We start from the raw sequence: 20040 nt of genomic DNA, 5'->3' as shown, positions 1-20040 counted from the left end.
CAATATCCTCTACGCAATCGCAAGGACCTTCTCGCGAACGCGATGCACCACCTGCCAGCCTTCCGCGAACGCAAAGCCCTTCTCGCGAACGCGAAGGCTTAATTCTTGCCTTCCTCAACTTCCTCTTCGCGAACGCGAGGCTCCACTCGTGAACGCGGCGGGCAAAATCGCTGCAACAGCTGAACAACATTTTCTGCAATCTTTTCCAACTTCAAATGATCCGATTGACCACACGAAACTCACCTGAGGCCCTCGGGACCTCAACCAAAGGTACCAACACATCCTAAAACCCCATTCAAACTTGGTCCAATCATCAAAATACCTCAAACAACATCAAATCACCCAAAACACATCAGATTCAAGCCTATGTTTCTAAAATCTTCCGAAATACGCTTTTGTTCAAAAACCCAACCACACCACATCCGAATGACCTAAAATTTTACACACACCCCCAAATGACACAACGAAGCTACTGCAACTCTCAAAATTTCATTCTGACCCCTATATCAAAATCTCGCCTATCAACCAGAAATCGCCAAAATATCAACTTCGCCAATTCAAGCCTAATTCTACTCCGGACCTCCAAAACCCATTCCGATCACACTCCTAAGTCATAAATCACCTCCCGAAGCTAACCGAACCATCGGAACTCACATACGAGCCCTCTAATACATAAGTCAACATCCGGTTGACTTTTCCAACTTAAACCTTGTTAAAAGAGACTAAGTGTCTCAAACCTTATCAAAACCACTCCGGACTCGATCCGACCAACCTGATACCATAAAACACGGATAGCGAAGCACAAAGAGCATATATAGAGAAAACAGAGTGGCAACTCATTAGACGACTGGCCTGTTCGTCACAGTACCTTAAATTAGGATTAGTACCAACTTATGTTATATCTTCTCCTGAATCAGCTGAAAAAATCCTTAAAACATATGATCATGTCTTTGCTAGTAGGCCTCATAATGAGACAGCTCAAGACATCTCTTATGGCCAATGGAATTTAATTTTTTCTAAGTATGGAGCTTACTAGCGTAACATGAGAAAATTATGCACAGTTCACTTGTTGAGTAACCACAAGATTAACTCGTATCGATCAACGAGAAGTGAAAAAGTTGCCCTTATGATCAAATCAATTAAACCATCAGCTCAAGATGGTGGTGTTGTTGATCTTAGTGCTAAGGTTTCACCATTGAGTACCAACTTGAGTTGCTTAATGGTTTTTGGAAAAAAAATTCATGGATGAGGATTTGGACAAAAGGGGTTTTAAATCTTTAGTTCAAGAAGTTACACATTTAGTTGCAACACCAAATCTTGGTGATTTTTCCCCCTTTTTGGTGTTATTGACATCCAAGGCCTTACGCGTCGTATGGAGAATATTTCTAAGTTATTTGATGAATTTGTTGAGAAGATTATTAATGAATATGTCCAGGCATCAGACAAGAAGAAAACTAAGGATTTTGTTGATACTATGATGTCCATTATGCAATCTGGAGAAGCAAAGTTCCAGTTTGATCGTCGCCATGTCAAAGCTGTCCTGCTGGTACGTTTATTCCCAATTTGAAATTTAAATAGTACTATAGCACTATTTTTAGTAAACTTAACTCGTGTAACGGTCAACAATCAATCAACATAACCTCAATTGCCACATTAATTATATTGGAGTCGGATGTATGAATCCTTTATATCTCTAGATTTTTCGTAATAATTAAATTATTTTCAACGCAAACAGTTAACTTACCTCAACTCTACTCCTTTATCCGGACTTGGAAGAAATATTGGCAAAACATGTTTAATGGAAATAACTTTTTTTTTATTCAGGACATGCTTGTAGCATCAATAGATACATCATCAACTTCAGTGGAGTGGATGCTCTCCGAACATCTCAAGAATCCTAATGTAATGGAAAAAGTCCAAAAAGAGTTAGAAGAAGTAGTTGGCCTAAACAGAATGATGGAAGAATCAGACTTAGACAATTTGAAATACTTAAACATGGTCTTCAAGGAGCCCCATTACTACTTCATGAAGCAATGGAAGATTGTATAGTAGATGATTTCTACATACAAAAAGGATCACAAGCTATCGTCAATTCATATTCAATTCATATGGATCCTAATGTTTGGACTGAGGCTAACAAATTTTTGCCGGAAAGGTTTCTTGAAAGTAACGTAGACGTTCGTGGACGTGACTTTCAACTTTTACCATTTGGTTATGGAAGAAGAAATTGTCCGAGGATGCATTTGGCGTTGATTATTGTATGTTTGGTCGTCGCGCAATTAGTTCACTGCTTTGATTTGGACATGACTGAGAAATTTAGTATTATGACTGGTAGAGCCAAGCATTTGATGGCTATTCCTACTTATAGGCTACACAACTGATTTTGGGAAATAAATTTTGGTACATCTATAGTTGTATGGCGTTTGATCTTGTTACAAAGCACCTTGAGTGTTTTGATTAACATTTATGTCTTTACTTGTAATAGTACGGGAAAAACTAGAATAAATATGTTATCATTTTCGTTACTTCTAATAAATATATTCTAGAGGTGAAATCTTCTAGCTTTTCCTATTTGATCCGAAATCGATCAATCTAGCCATTAAATATTTGTGTGTATTAAATTTTCATTATTTTACAAATTATTTGATGGCCTCATGTTTATCTGCCAAGACAGAATCTTGACTCCTATTAAGGTTGAAAATGAGGAATCATCACTGAGATTTTTTAAGCAATATTCTCTATCTGTTCCACTTGAATTCATTTGGCATTAAAATATTCTTGTGACGGTTGTGATTCTAAATAATTAACTAATGATGTTATCCTAGCACAAGGACTGATGTTTGAATTGTTCTACGACAAAAAGTAGTCGCCCAATTCTTCACTCAACTGTCAGATCCTTCACCAGCAAACGATGTATATATAAAATTGTGATATAAGTAATACTTGAAATGATGACACGCTGCCTCTCATAGTCATTTACAGAACCTAATTCCCTTCTCTCTCAAAAAGAATTTAACAAAAATAATACTAGACGATAGGAAAAGGGACATGTAATATTTAAACTAGGAAATATCATTAATTAATTAGTTCCTTATGAAGTTGTAAAAATATGTTTCTCTTGACGGTAATAACTCAATAGAGGGAAATACGAAAGTAATCAATCAACAAATTATGCCTAAATCCTGACATTGTCAAGGGGACCAGATAAATCCACTACATATTCTGTTTTACTAATAATCTGTTTGGCCAAACTTCTAAAATTTATTTATTTTGAGAAGTGCTTTTCAACAAAATATTTTGGTGAAAATCAGTTTGTGTTTGGCTAATCAATTTGAAAAACACTTTTGAGCAGCAATTAGTGTTTGACCAAGCTTTAAAAAAAATGATTCTAAGTGTATTTTTCTTAAAAGTGCTTCTGAGAAGAAGCAATTTTTTTCTGCTTCTCTTGTTCTTCTACTAAAAACACTTTTTTTTTTCCTTCAAAAAGTTTGGCCAGACACCATAACTTTAAGGAAAAAAATGCTTTTGACAAAAAAATACTTTTGGCCAAGAAAAAACTTTCGTTCTAATAATAAACAATCCTCTATTTAGACGAATGTGATATTTTAAAGTAAAAGGTTTTCAAAATCTAACACTTATCCAACAGCAACGGGTTTGACCAAGTAAAAAGAACTCTTAATAAACACCTTTCATGTATGTAAGAATGATAATAAGTCCTAGTTGGTACTTGGTAATGCCTAGTGGTAGCAAAATGGATAAAAATAAATAGTTACACATTTATATTATATATTAAGAATGTGTTGGATAATGAACTTTTTAAAAGAACATTTAACCATTTATACATTAAAAAAACATATTTATCCCTTCTAAAGGTCTTATCATTTAATTATATTAGCTTGTCATTTATATACAAAATAATATATATAGAATTCAATTTTACCTATTTTTTCTCCTTTCTCTTCCTTCTCCATTCCACTAATTTTCTTGTTCTGATCTAACAATTGGTCAATCCTACTAAATATTTCGCGGACATTCTTATTGAGCATGAGTTATTTATTTCTCTAGTTCCTTTCTGCTTTATTTTAAAATCTCACTCATTGCTACTTCATAATTGCCAGGCCATAACAGCCCCTAAATGTTTCTCAGGGAATCCCCATTACACGTTTTAAAGGAGATACAACTATATAGGCTAAACTCTGTTCACAGTAAATACTCGAATAATAGAGTGACACATGTAATCGAGGGAAAGACAGAAGACGAAGCAAGTGAAAACAAGATCGAGGACAACAACTTCAATTGGCGTCGGGTAAACACCGAAGGGAATATTGTTAATGTCACGATCCAAAATCTGTTAAAGGTCGTGATGGAGCCGGACACCACGTCAGGCAAGCCAACACTAAATAGTTAATTAAATTCTCCTTTTAATATTTTTGAAATCATAAATTTCCTTCAATTTAATTAGTAAAAAATGAACTTTACAGAATACTAATAATGTTTTCCAATTTCAACACTGAATAGCCCATAATAATCCCAGAACCCGGTGTCACAAGTGCATGAGCATTAACAAGGAATTAAAATACAATACAATAACTGTCCGGAATACAATTTGAACAGAAGATAAAAATGCAAGTACTCCGAAGGAGAATCTGCTGGCTTGCGGATCGTCTCATAAGATGCAGCTCATCTAAGTCTCTGTATCAACCATCCCGTTGCGCCCACAAGGCCACTAGACATATGTGTGCCTGTACAACAAAATATACAACAAGTGTAGTTTGAATACGATAACAACGCGTACCCGGTAAGTATCCAGTCTAATCTCGAAGAAGCAGTGACGAGAGGTCGACTCCGACACTTACTATGGCCAACAATAATATACTGATAATATGATAAATTATGAATTTTTATAAGGCGACAGTAAACTCAGTAACATGAAGCAGGTAATCAATTCTTTTGTTAATAGGAGATTTTCAAATTTATTTTCATCTTTTAACAATTTATATCTCCCACGAATGAGGCCACATCAATTATCAAAATTTCAAAACAATCACTCAAGTCTTGCGAAAATCATACCGAGGTCGTACGATCCGATCCAACATAATAATTAAACTATGCATTGTCGAGGGTCGAACGACGCAAACCATAGATGCATCTATTTATCCCGCTTGTGAATCATACATGCGACGTGGTCAAATATAAATTTAAGAAAATACCCCGCTGGCGGATCATATGTGCGGCGCGTTAAATATAAATTTAAAGAATTAACCCACTCGCGGATCATACGTCCGACGCGGTTAAACATAGATTTCTTAAGTTATTATAGTATCCCTCAATTCTTTCAAAATACGAAGTTCAAATGAAAACTTTCAAGTTCCCAATTTTTACCTCAATTTCAATTCCTTTCAAACATTTAGTAAGCTAACTCAATCTCGCTTATTCTCGAGACAAACAATAAACATAAATTAAAAACAATATCAACAAGGCATGATGTATGCCTAAAATTACCTGGATATAGGCATAGCTAGTAGCTATATACAGACTCTCGTCACCTCGTGCGGACGTAGCCCCCACAAATAGAAGCACAAAATAATTTAGTTCACCTATGGGGTTAATTTCCTCCTACAAGGTTAGAAAGAAGACTTACCTCGCTCTGAAGCTCCATAACCAGCTCTCAAACCCTTCCGACGACTCAAACCGATGCCCAACGCTCTAAAACTAGCCAATAAATGTGCAAACCCATAAAGACATACTCTAATACTCATTATAATCAAATTTATAATAATTTTTAACCCGGATCAAAAAGTCGATAAAAATCACCCTCGAGCCCATGTCCTCGGATTCCAAAAAGTTTTAAAAATAAACTTTACCGATAACCTCAAGAACTCAAAGATATAACTTATTTTCAATTCCATGTCCAATATCGTGGTCAAAATTCAAAAATACCAAATTCTAGGTCTTTCTACAAAATCCCAGATTTCTATTAATTTTCATGTTTAAATTCTTATACGAATCATGTATTTAACTTATATTGAGTGGGAATCATTTACCTTATGTTGCTTGAAGAATGTCTCCCCTTGAAGCTCTCTAAAATCGCCCAAATCAAATGAAAATGGGAGAAAAAATGGGCCAAGTCCCATTTTTGTAAACCCTCACTACCCAGCGACCATTCCGCATCTGCGGTACACCAGCCGCATTTGCGCTTCTACTTCTGCGGCCTCTTCTTCCGCATCTGCGAGCCATCTCCCGCACCTGCAGGCTCACATCTGCGGCCCTCCTCACGCAGGTGCGGTTACACCAGATGCCCAACTGTTTCAGTTCTTTCTCAACTTCAAATTTGAATCCATTAATCACCCGGAATCTACCTGAGGCCCCCTGGAGCCTGTCCAATCAAACCAACCAGTTCCAAAATATACTGCGGACCTGCTCGAGGCCTCAAATCACATCAAACAATGCTAAAACCATGAATCACACTCCAATTCTAGCTATATGAATGTCACGACCCTAAACCCAGGCCCGGTTGTGATGGTGCCTCTCGTGAAGACAAGGCCAGTCGACACACTCCCAATTCACTTTAAGCAATTAAAATAATACGAATTAAGTCTTTAACATAATAATAATCCCAAATTAAGGTGAATACTACAATATGCGGAATAGACATAGCCTGACATCAGAGTGTCACCCGTCATAAGCATCTACTATCCGAATAAAGACAGGAAAAATCTACAGAGTCTATTACAGAACTAAACAAGGAAAAATAATATAGGGGAAGAACCACTGGGCTACGAACGCCGAGCAGCTACCTAGTGAATCTCTGAAATATGCTGGAAGCTCTCAACCCTCGCAAGCAGGACCTGAAGAGTTGAATCTGCACACGGGGTGCATGGAGTAAAGTGAGTACTCCAACTCAGTGAGTAATAATAATAAATGAAGACTGAGCGATAAGAAATCATGTAAAAGCACATCAATGTACTATAAAGAAACAGTATGAAACCAGTAAAAGCAATGAAACAGTGAAAATATGTAAAAACACTTAGTTCAGAAAAAGCTTCTTTAAAACACTTTTGTAGCAGTTAAACAATTAAATGAGAAGCAGCTAGAACAGATAAACACATAAAAATCCGCCCCTCGGGCACAATGTCAACAGAATCCACCCCTCGAGTAATATCATGGAACAACACCAGCCCCTCGGTCTATATCTCATATCACAATGGGTACCCGCGCTCACTGGGGGTGTACAAACTCTGGTAGGGGCCCCTTATGGCCCAAGCGCAATGTCAATCCATCTCGCAGCATAATCAGTAGGCTCTCGGCCTCATATCAACAAGCCACCTCGTGGCGTACAATCTCAGCCCCTCGACCTCATAATCATAAATCAGTGTATCCTCACAATACAGGCCCTCAGCCTTACTCAGTCAGAATCTCATAATCCATTCGGCCAATAGTAAAACATGATACTCAGTCCAAAATGTCATTTAAGGTGATAACAAAGTAAACATGGCTGAGTTATGGAAACAGTAGAATAAAGCATGACTGAGTACAAGTATAAAGTCATAACAATGAGGAAATATTAGTAAAAATACCCTAAGGGTCCAAATAGTTGGCACAAGGCCTAAATATGGCATTCCGCCCAAAACATGATGATAGCAAATAGTTTTCAATCAAATACGCAGTAAAACAGTCATTCGGGATGGAGTAAGTCACAATTTCCAATGGTGTACGACCTCACGCTCGTCATCTAGCGTGTGGGTCACCTCAATATAGCACAACGATGTGGAATCCGGGGTTTCATACCCTCAAGACAACATTTACATTTATTACTCAGCTCTATCAGGTCCAATCTCTAGCCCATGATGCCTTTGCCTCTCGAATCGACCTCCGGATGCTCCAAATCAAACAAAAATCAGTGCAAAACCATCCAAATATGCTAAGAGAACAAAGCCCACTCGAAAGAAATCAAATTACAACACAAATCCCGAAATTAGCCAAACCCGACCCCCGAGCCCACATCTCAGATTCCGATAAAAATTATATCAATAGACTCCTTATCACTCCCTGAGTTCATTCATATCAAAAACATCAAAATCCAATCACAAACGACCCCTAAAATCCCAAATTCTAGGTCTCCAATTACAAGTCTTAGTTCTTCAATATTAGGCTTAAATTCCATGATTAATTTGGTAGAATACACATTAGAATCGAGTATTAAGTCCATAAATCTTACTTTCAAGTGTTTCCCCTTGAATCCCTCTTCAATCCACTTCAAAAAGCTCCAAAATCGCTCAAAAATGGTGGAAGTTAGCCCCAAAATCACGAACAATGGCTATTTAAACATTCTGCCCAGGCATTAAAAACCTTCTTCGCGAACGTGGTCAAAGCCTCGCATTCGCGAAGCACAAACTGACATTGACCAAAATTTTCTCCTTCGCGAACGCGATGCCTCCGGACTCCAATCCTTCGCGAATGCGGTTCCCTTTATCGCGAACGCGTAGCTCAATGGCCCAGCCCTTCGCGAACGTGGGACCTCCCTCGTGAACGCGAAGGCCAACTCTTCAGCCTCACCTACTAACCCTTCATGAATGCGAGGCCCCACTCGCGAACGCGAAAGCCAATCGTCTGCAACACTCAACAGCAGTTTTCTACAGTTTTACACAACATGAAATGGTCCGATTGAACACCCAAAACTCACCCGAGGCCCCCGGGACCTCCACAAAACATGCCGACATATCCTATAACATCATTCAAACTTGTTCCAATCTTTGGAACGCTCAAAACAACATCAAAACACTAAATTCGCATCGGAATTCCACGTCCGAATGACCTGAAATTTTGCACACACATCCCAAATGACACAATGGAACTACTGAAACTTCCGGAATTCCATTCCGACCCATACATCAAAATCTCACCGATCAATCGGAAAATGCAAAAATTCCAATTTCACCAATTCAAGCCTAAATCTACTCCAGACCGCCAAAACACATTCCAATCACGCTCCTAAGTCCCAAATCACCTCCCGAAGCTATCGGAACCATCAGAACTCACATCCGACCCCTCTAGCACATAAGTCAATATCCGGATGACTTTTCCAACTTAAGCTTCCTCAAAAGAGACTAAGTATCTCAAATCTTACCAAATCCTTTCCGAACCCAAGCCAAGCAACTCGATCACACATAGAACCGATAAACAAAGCAATAAGAAGCAGAAATGGGGAAACAGAGCGGTAACTCATGAAACGACCGACCGAGTCATTACATCCTCCCCCTCTTAAACACACGTTCGCCCTCGAACGAGTCAAGAAACATACCTGAAGCCTCAAACAGGTGCAGATATCTGCTCCGCATCTCCCACTCGGTTTCCCAGGTAGCCTCCTCTACGGGTCGACCTCTATACTGCACTTTTGCTGAAGCTATATCCTTTGATCTCAACTTTCGAACCTGATGCCCCAAAATAGCTACTGGCTCCACATCATAAGTCAAATCGTCATCTAACTAGACCGTGCTGAAATCCAAATCATAAGACGGATCCCCAACATACTTTCGGAGCATGAAAACATGAAATACCGGATGCACACTCGACAAGTTGGGTGGCAAAGCAAGCTCATAAGCCACCTCCCCAATCCTTCAAAGCACCTCAAAAGGCCAAATGAATTGAGGACTCAATTTACCTTTCTTCACAAACCTCATAACAACCTTAATGGGTGAAACCTTCAATAGAATCTTCTCACTAACCATGTAGGACACATCCCGAACCTTCCTGTCAGCATAACTCTTTTTTCTCGACTACGCTATACGAAGCCTCTTCTGAATCACCTTTATCTTGTCTAAAGCATCCAGCACCAAGTCTGTCCCCAATAGCATCGCCTCACCCGACTCAAACCAACCAACTGAAGATCTACACCGCCTCCCATACAAAGCCTCATATAGAGCCATCTGAATACTCGACTGGTAACTATTGTTATAAGAAAACACTGCAAGCGGTAGAAACTGATCCCTTGGCCCTCCAAAATCAATGACACAAGCACGCAACATGTCCTCCAATATTTAAATAGTGGGCTCGGACTGCCCGTCCATCTAAGGGTGAAAAGCTGTGCTCAACTCAACCTGAGTACTCAACTCTCGCTGCAAAGACCTCCAAAACTACGAAGTGAACTGAGTGCCCCTATTTGAAATGATGGAAACTGGGACACCATGCAAATGAACAATCTCCTGGATATAGATCTCTGCCAACATCTCTGAAGAATAGGTAGTACACACAGGAATGAAGTGCGCAGACTTGGTCAGCCCATCCACAATCACCCAAATAACATCGAACTTCCTCAAAGTCCGTTGGAGCCCAACTATGAATTCCATGGTGATCCGCTCCCACTTCCACTCCGGAATATCCATCTGCTGAAACACGCCACCCGGTCTCTGATGCTCATATTTCACATGCTGACAATTGATACACCAAGCTATAAATCCCACAATGTCCTTCTTCATTCTCCTCCATCAATAATACTGTCTCAGATCCTGATACATCTTCGTGGCACCTGGATGAATAGAATACCTCAGGCTATGGGCCTCCTCCAGAATCAACTCCCGAAGCCCATTTACATAGGGCACACATATCCGGCCCTGCATCCTCAACACCCCATCATCACCAATAGTTACATCTCTGGCATCATCGTGCTGAACTCTGTCCTTAAGGACAAGAAAATGCGGATCATCATACTTATACTCTCTGATGCGATCATATAAGGAAGACCGAGAAATCACACAAGCCAATACCCCGACTAGGCTCCAAAATATCTAACCTCACAAACCGATTGGCCAAGTCCTGAACATCCACTGCAAAAGGTCTCTCCCCAAATGGAATATATGCCAAACTCCCCATAGTCACCTCCTTCCAATCAAAGTGTCTGCCACAACATTGGCCTTCCCCGGATGGTACAATATAGTAATATCATAATCCTTTAGCAACTCCAACCATGTTCGCTGCCTCAAATTGAGATCCTTCTACTTGAACAAGTGCTGAAGGCTATGATGATCAGTAATCACCTCGCAAAACACACCATACATCTAATGCCTCCAAATCTTTAATGCATGAACAATGGCAGCCAACTCCAAATCATAAACGGGGTAGTTCTTCTCATAGGGATTCAACTAACGAGAAGCATAAGCAATAACTCTACCCTCCTATATCAATACACACCCAATACCAACTCTCGAAGCATCACAATACATGGTATATGAACCTGAAACTGATAGCAAAAGTAACACTGGAGTTGTGGTCAAGGCTGTCTTGAGCTTCTGAAAGCTCTCCTCACACTCATCCGACCACACAAATGAAGCACCCATCTAAGTAAACTTGGTCAAGGGTGATGCGATAGATGGGAATCCCGAAATAAACCGATGATAATAGCCTGCCAAACCGAGAAAACTGCGAATCTCTGTGGCTGATGACGGTTTGGGCCAACTCTGAACTGCCTCTATCTTCTTCGGATCAACCTGAATACCCTCGCAGGACACCAAGTGCCCCAAGAAAGCCACTGAACTGAGCCAAAACTCACACTTAGAGAATTTTGCATAAAGCTTCTCCTATCTCAATCTCTGCAACACAACTCTCAAATGCTCCGCGTGCTCCTCCTGACTATGCGAGTATACCATAATATCATCAATGAAGACTATGACGAACGAGTCGAGATAATGCCGGAACACGCTGTTCATCAAATGCATGAACGCTGCTGGGGCATTGGTCAGCCCAAAAGACATCACCAAGAACTCATAATGACCATATCGGGTCTTGAAGGCTGTCTTAAGAATATCCGAGTCTCTGATCTTCAGTTGGTGATGACTTAAACGGAGATCAATCTTGGAGAACACTCTCGCTCCCTGAAGCTGGTCGAATAAATCATCAATGCGAGGCAAAGGATACTTGTTCTTAATTGTTACTTTGTTCAACCGCCTATAATAGAACCGGTGCACCCCTAGGCGACACACTAGGCCGAATAAACCCCTTATCAAGGAGTTCCTGAAGCTGCTCCTTTAACTCTTTCAACTCCGCTAGTGCCATATGATACAGCAGAATAGAAATGGGTTGAGTGCCCAGCACCAGGTCAATACCAAAATCAATGTCCCTATCCGGCGGCATGCCGGCAAGTCTACAGGAAACACATCGGAAAACTCCCTCACAATTGGAACAGAATCAATACTGGGAGTCTCTGCACCGACATCCCTCACAAAGGCTAGATATAAAAGACAACCCTTCCCAACCATACCCTGGGCCTTCAAGAATGAGATTACCCTACTAGGAACATAATCAGTCAATCCTCGCCACTCAATCTGTGGCACACCCGGTATAAACAATGTTACTGTCGTAGCATGACAGTCTAGAATAGTACGACACGGAGATAACTAATAACAACAGATCCACTTATTCCTCCAGACCCGCAATATTCACCACACATGATTGGTACACACGGTCTATAATAACAGTATCGCCCACCGGAGTAGATACATTAATAGGTGAAACAAGAGACTCACAGGGCGTATCCAAATAACGAGCAAAGTATGATAACACATAAGAAAAAGTGGAACCGGGATTGAATAATACAGAACCATCTCTGTGGTAGACTGAGACAATACCTGTAATAATAGAATCAGAAGCAATAGCATCAGGTCTAGATGGAAGTGTATAGAAACGGGCCTGACCGCCACCTGATCGACCTTCCCCTCTAGGGCAACCCCTAGCAGACTGACCTCTACCCTTAGCTGATTGGGCGGGAGGTGGTGAAGTAACTAGTGCTGAAGCCAATGGCTGACTCCTCTGCTGAGATGAACCCGCAAGACGACGAGGACACTACCTCCACATATGACCCATCTCTCCATACTCATAGCAACTCCTAGGTGCTGGAGACGGGGACTGAAGGGAACCCCTAGCACCCAAATGACTAGCAGATGCACCTGGCATAGAAGAGCCCTGAACTGACGGAACACGGGATGAACTCTGATCTAGAAGGGCACTGAGTGATGACTGGCCCTGATGAGAACTGTGAGAACGATGACCCGATGATGCCCCACGATAACCTGGGCGAGCTAGCTGAGCATGCCTGAATGGACGACCTCTGTCGTGCTGAAACTGACCTCTCGAAGGAGCACCACCATAACTACCAGATCCTTGAGGCCTCTTGGCCTCCCTCTCATCTCACTCCTGGCGACGAACTAACTCAATCTCACGAGCAATGTCAACAACCTCCTCAAAAGTAGCACCAGACACCCTCTCCCTAGACATGAGAATACGAAGTTGAAAAGTGAGTCCATCCACAAACCTCCTAATCCTCTCTCTATCTGTCGGAACCAACCAAATAGTATGATAAGCTAACTCGGAGAACCTCATCTCATACTGGGTCACAGTCATCTCTACCTGATGTAACCACTCAAACTGCCTGCGTAGTTCCTCTCTGCGAGACTGCGACACATACTTCTCCGGAAAGAGAACGGAGAACTGCTGCCAGGTAAGGGGTGCTTCACCAATAGGCCTACGCTCTTATAAGCCTCCCACCAAGTGAAAGCATCTCCAGAAAACTGAAAGGTAGTGAAAGAGACCCCGCTGGTCTCTAGAATACCCGCTGTGCGAAGAATCCGCTGACACTTGTCCAGGAAACCCTAGGCATCCTCGCCCTCTGCACCACTGAAAGTCGGAGGCTAAAGTATACCTAACCTCTCCAGCCTACGCTGCTCATCCTCTGGCATGGTAGGAGCTACATGGTCCTGGGCAGCTACAACCGACTAGGCTGGATGTGCCCCCGGTGTCTGAAGTCCCTGTACGACCTGCTCAGGTGTGCGAGCGACGGGAGTCTGAGTGCCTCCTCCGGCCTGAGAAGTAGCTGTTGCGGCTGTAGTAACTGAGACTGCCTGAGCTAGGCCAGTGCATACTGATAGAATCTGATCCAAAGACTACTAAAGACCCGAAATCACAATGGGCACAGCTGAGGGACGTCAGTATGAAATAATGTACTGAGTATGTAAGGCAACAGAATAACTGAAAGTTGAAACTGAACTGATGATTTAATAACTGAATGTAACTAAGAGTCAAAGATAATCTGAAGATATGCTTACCTGCTGATACTGACTCAACTCTCTCCATATAGTATGTAAAATAGTTGTCCGACCCTATAAGGCTCGGTATGGGTAACTGCTCTGCCGTAGTAGGCTTGCTCATAGGCGCTCGGACATACTAGGCTTTGTATCTCGGTCATTCTGGGCTCGCTCATAGGCGCCCGACCATAATAGGCTTGGTATATAACTTACCATCTGATCGGAGGTTGCCCAATAGGGGCCTGCCCATCGATTAAAGCTCGATGGTGGTGAAAATACTATAATACTATATATATATATATAGACTCTACGCTATCTTAACTGAAAGAAGACAAAACTAAACTGAATATGAAGTCCTGATAAGGGAGAATGTTGTAACTTATGAGACTAGGACAATGTACATAAATTCAGGAATATGAACTTCTCTTTGTATCTCGTTATCAAACACATGTAGTTACTAGATCATACCAAAATGAAGGAAAGGTTTAGCCTTAACATAACTTATCACATTCTGTCCAATAACCACGTTAAACTCGTCTTATAGCACCTTAATGTACAATAATGATAACAATATAACAATAATATCATCAAGTTATGGAATGTACAACTATCTCACAATGAACGACAAGCTTATTTTATAATAAAACGGGCAGCATCTCCTCTATAATCTTTACTTCCTCCCAATTTGACATAACACCGAAAACAACAAGAACACAACAATAACAGAATAACTGAATGGAGGTTATATATATCATTTTTTAACCTTATATCCATCAGAAAATACAACAAAACAGCACAACATACCCATATCACTTCATACACAAAACGATAATAATGTCAAGCAATCCGAAAATGTTACGAGGAACGACCAGCAAACCATCCTGCCCTTATATGGCGTTTCTCCACACCCTTTCTCCTCCCAAACTCTATAAAAATAGTAGCAAAAGAGATAACACAATAACAGTATGAAAGAACTCACAAAACAGTCCCACAAGTTCAGCAACTCAAAATTGATTTTTTAGTTTACTAAAACACGTTTCGCTTTGTCTTTTCTTTCAAACTGAGCAACACAACCAACATTACATAATTAAGCCTATTATCCAATAAATCAGCCATTAATTCAACTTAAAATATGTTTGCAACCAGCCAACAATGACATAACAACAAACAACATACCACTCTTTCGAAACTCGCTAGGTCTAGTCTTTACGTTCGAGTTATAACTCGTACAAGCATAAATAATGGAAGGAGAAGCACAATTTTACCTTGGACTGAGTAGAACCCACAAAACCTAGCCCTTCTTCATCAAAAATCAGTCCCCCAACACAACTACAAGAAGGAGAAAGGGAAACTAGCAAGCTGTCCATGCTTTTCGGCACTAGAATCACATCGTAACACCCGAAATACCCTAGGGTTTGTGTAGGATTTTTGGGGAGAAGTTGTAGGGGTTCAGTATGGTTTTCTTGGTCTGAAATATGGCTGAAATAATTTAGTTTATAAGACCTTAAAAGTCCCCTCATGACCGACTTTGGAGCTTTTAGTTGAGGCATCTCCCTTTGGCAAGTAGGTGATGCACCTACTTGTCACCTACCAGTCTGGGCAGTCTCGCGAAAATGTGAATATATCTCTACTCCAATGTTTTATCAATGAAAGGTTTACTTTGTTGGAAACTAGAATCATAAATCTTCAATTTAGTAAGTATATCATCCCGTAATTCCATGTACATTGGGAGAAATGCTCAGCTACATTTGACCTAATTTTCAGCATATTTATATGAATGTAACTTGTGATGACCTTTGCCAACTTTTATTCCACAATTCACTTGAATTCAAAATGTAATACACAACTATAATAAAACTAAAATAAATCATAACATAACCTCCTTATCATGTTAAGCACCCTAATATCACCCCACAATTTTATGTTATAACATTCCCAACTTGTCGACATTCGACGAAACTTATTTTCTTCAATTTATTTAGCTTCTAAGCCTTTCAACCATCTTGGTACTTGTTATCCATGATCTTAAATATTTGTAACCTCCATGGTAACATGATTAAATTGCTTTATGTGCTTTAAAAGATGATCTCATTTGTGATCTTACATCAATTGCCTTACGAAGTACTCTCGCATACGAAAATATAGGGTGTAATAGAATAGAATTGGTTCACTTATAATGGATAAATTCAAAATAGGGTTTGGAATTAGGTAGGACTCTACTCATGACCCAAATATTATTATTTCAAATTATGCAGAGTGTTGTAGAAACATACCTATCGATCTTGATGAACCAAGTTCTTCACTGAAGCTTCTTTTGTGTAAATCCAAATTTCCCAAGAAAATATATCATTAAAAATTAATGAGTCATATTAACACATGGCACAAGATATACTATTGAAAGTATGAGATTGAGCAAGGTCTAATCTACTTATGTACAAAATTTATAGATTTTCTAACCAAAAAAAAAAATTAAATTTTTTCCTTGTGAAATTTTGAACTGGTTCTTTTAGGTGATCTTAATCATCCATAATTCTAGCCCGTTCCTCTCAAAGTAATCTCTACTTAGAGCTTTTGTGAAGATGTTAGCTATTTGCTTGTCAGTGGTACACAATTCCACAGTGATCAAACCCTTTTCATAGTTGTCCCTAAAAAAATGATGCCTAACATCTATGTGTTTAGTTCTCTTATGATGAACTAGAATCTTGGTCATACTGATTGCACTAGTGTTATAAAACAAAGATAGGGATACAACCAGCATCAATTTCAAAGTCCCTTAATTGTTGTTTGATCCACAACAACTGAGCACAACATGAAGTAGCAACAACATACTCAGCTTCAACAGTAGATAAGGCCACAAAATTTTGCTTTTTGTATCCCAAGACACAATACATGAGCCAAGAAAGTATGCCATACCTGAAGTGCTCTTTCTATCCACAAGAAAACCTACATAATCAGCATCAACATATCCCACTAGATTGAAATTACTACCTTTTGGATACCAAAGACAAAGGTCAGTGGTGCCTTTTAGATATCTCAAAATTCTTTTGACAATAGTCAAGTGAGACTCCTTTGATTTTGCCTGAAATCTTGCATGAAGGCCTACATTGAAAATAATGTCAGGTCTATTAGCAGTGAGATACAACAACGAGCCAATCATTCCCCTATACAACTTCTTATCAACAGATGAACCAGGTTCATCTATATCCAACTTTGTAGCAGTTGAAATAGGAGTGTCAATTTCTTTGGAATCTTCCATTTTAAATCTTTTAAATAACCTTTTTACATACTTATGCTGATGGATCATAGTTCCATTTGAATTTTGTTTAATTTGTAAGCCTATAAAAAAATTAAGCTCACCCATCATGCTGATTTCAAATTCATTCCCCATTAGTTTAGCAAATTCTTTACTTAGCTTATTAGTAGTTTCTCCAAAGATTATATCATCAACATATATCTGAACTACCAAGAGATCTTACCTTTTTCTTTCAAGAATAAAGTATTGTCAATTTTACCTCTCTTGTAGTCATGATAAAGAAATTTTTTGATAATCTTTCATACCATGCTCTTAGAGCCTGCTTGAGCCCATAAAGTGCCTTGTCAAGTTTGTACACATGACTAGGATGTTCCTTGCTTTCAAACCCTGAAGGTTGCTTGACAAACACTTCTTCCTTGAGATAGCCATTGAGGAAGGTAATCTTGACATCCATCTGATATAGAGTGAATTCCATGTAAGCAGCAAAGGATATAAGAAGTCTTATTGCTTCTAACCTTGCAACTGGAGCAAAAGTCTCATCATAGTTTATGCCTTCCTCTTGACTATATCCTTGAACCACCAGTCTTTCCTTGTTCTTCATCAAGTTTGTTTCTGAAGACCCATTTTGTGCCAATTACTGATTTGTCCTTGGGTCTTGGTACCAGATGCCAAACTTGACTCCTTTCAAATTGGTTGAGTTCATCTTGCATTGCATTTACCCAGTCTGCATCCTACAAAGCCTCAACAATATTTTTAGGTTCAATAAGAGATAAGAAAGCATCAAAAGCACAAAGATTTTTAAATGAAGATCTGGTTTTGATTCCAGAAGTTGGATCAGTGATTATGTTCTCAATGGGATGGGAACTTTGATACTTGTAAGATTTCACAACCAACTGGTTTCCTTTTGATGTTCCTTAAATGTTTTGTTGATGTGGAATAGGTTCATAGACAGGTTCCCTTGAGGTTTGAGAATTAGTTCCTCTTTGTTCAGTTACCCCTATCAGGTTGCCCTAGGTAAAAGAACCTATTCAATCACCTATTACTTCCTCTAGTACAACTTCAGTCTGGGCTGTGGTTTCATTTGAGTCTCTTACCAGCCCAATTCCTTCATCATCATGTTCATGTCTCTCAGAAAGAATGTTAGTTTCATAAAAAACCACATGAACACTTTTTTCTACACACATAGTTCTTTTGTTATAGACCTTATAAGCTTTACATGTGAAGAATATCCCAAGAATACTCCCTCATCACTTCTGGGATCAAATTACCTAGGGCGTTTTTACCATTGTTGTGCACAAAGAACTTGTATCCAAATCCCCTAAGATGGGATATATTTGGTTTCTCCCTTTAAGTAACTCATAGGGAGTTTTCTCTATAAGAGGTCTAGTCATGTACCTATTTATGATGTAGCATGCAGTATTTACAGCTTCTGCCCAGAAGCTATGGGGCAGTTTACTAGAAAGAAGCATAGTCTTAGCCATATCTTCAAGTGTCCTATTCTTTCTTTTAACTAATCCATTTTGTTAAGGATTCCCAGGAGCAGAAAAGTTATGATCTATGCCATGCTAATCACAAAATTCAGCAAATTTAGCATTTTCAAATTCAGTGCCATGATCAGACCTAATTGATGCAAGTTGATTGCCTAGTTGTTTCTGAGTTTTTTTTATCAAAAGAAGTGAACATGTCGAATTCTTCATCTTTAGATGTTAAAAACAATACCCAACTAAACCTAGAGTAATCATCAACAAGCACCATCACATATCTTTTACCACATCTACTTAATGTTCTCATTGGACCACAGAGATCCATATGGACTAGTTCCATCGTCCTGGAGGTATTTATCATTTTCGTGCATTTAAAAGAGGATCTTACCTACTTCCCCCTTGCACAAGCCTCACAAACTTTGTCTTCCTTGAACTTGATGTATAACGACCCCGCCGGTAGTTTTGAGAGCTAGAGACCCGATGCCCTATTAATTTCTTCCCCCGTATTTATTTCTGCTTTTGAAACTTGACGGGATGTTTTGCTTTGGTTTTTGGAGTGTTTTGGGACACTTAGTCCCTTAACAGAGGCTTAAGTCTTAGAATTTGGACCATAGTCGGAACTGTGTGAAGACGACTCCGGAATGGGATTTTGTCAATTCTGTTAGCTCTGTTGGGTTATTTTAGGCTTATGTCTGGATTGTATTTTGGAGGTTCGTAGCTTATTTAGGCTTGAAATGGCGAAAATGGAATTTTTGGAGATTTGGAATGGTAGTAGAATTTTTGATATCAGGGTCAGATTGTAACGACCCAGTAGGTCGTTTTAAGAATTTACGTCACGATCCCCTATTAACTGCTTTCCTTGTGTTTGTTTCTGCTATTTTGATTTGTTGGGATGTTTGGTTTTGAGTTTCAGAGAGTTTTGGGACACTTAGTCCATAAAGGAGAGCATAAGTTTTAGAATTTGGACCGTAATCAGAGCAGTGTTAAGGCGGCCTTGGAATGAAATTCTGTCGGTTCCGTTAGTTCCTTTGGGTGATTCTGGGCTTAGGGGTGTGTTCGGATTGTATTTTGGAGGTCCGTAGCTTATTTAGGTTTGAAATGCCGAAAGTTGAATTTTTGAAGTTTCCGGTTTGATAGTGAGATTTTGATATCGGGGTCGGAATGGGATTCCGGAAGTTGGAGTAGCTCTGTAGTGTTTAATGTGATGTGTGTGCAAAATTGCATGTCATTC

The 20040-nt window shown here is 39.7% G+C and overlaps 1 protein-coding gene across 1 annotated transcript; it reads left to right on the top strand.

Moving 5' to 3' along the window:
• The first annotated feature begins 1042 nt into the window (after positions 1–1042).
• On the top strand, positions 1043–2049 carry LOC138869340 (cytochrome P450 71AU50-like). Its single transcript, XM_070146952.1, has 3 exons — positions 1043–1222; positions 1415–1546; positions 1825–2049. The coding sequence occupies exons 1-3, from the start codon at positions 1043–1045 to the stop codon at positions 2047–2049; spliced, it is 537 nt and encodes a 178-aa protein (XP_070003053.1).
• Positions 2050–20040: the final 17991 nt, after the last annotated feature.

The sequence above is a fragment of the Nicotiana sylvestris genome, chromosome 5 (genome assembly GCF_000393655.2).
Source record: "Nicotiana sylvestris chromosome 5, ASM39365v2, whole genome shotgun sequence".
NCBI lineage: Eukaryota > Viridiplantae > Streptophyta > Magnoliopsida > Solanales > Solanaceae > Nicotiana > Nicotiana sylvestris.
This window is presented reverse-complemented; position numbering and strand designations above follow the sequence as displayed.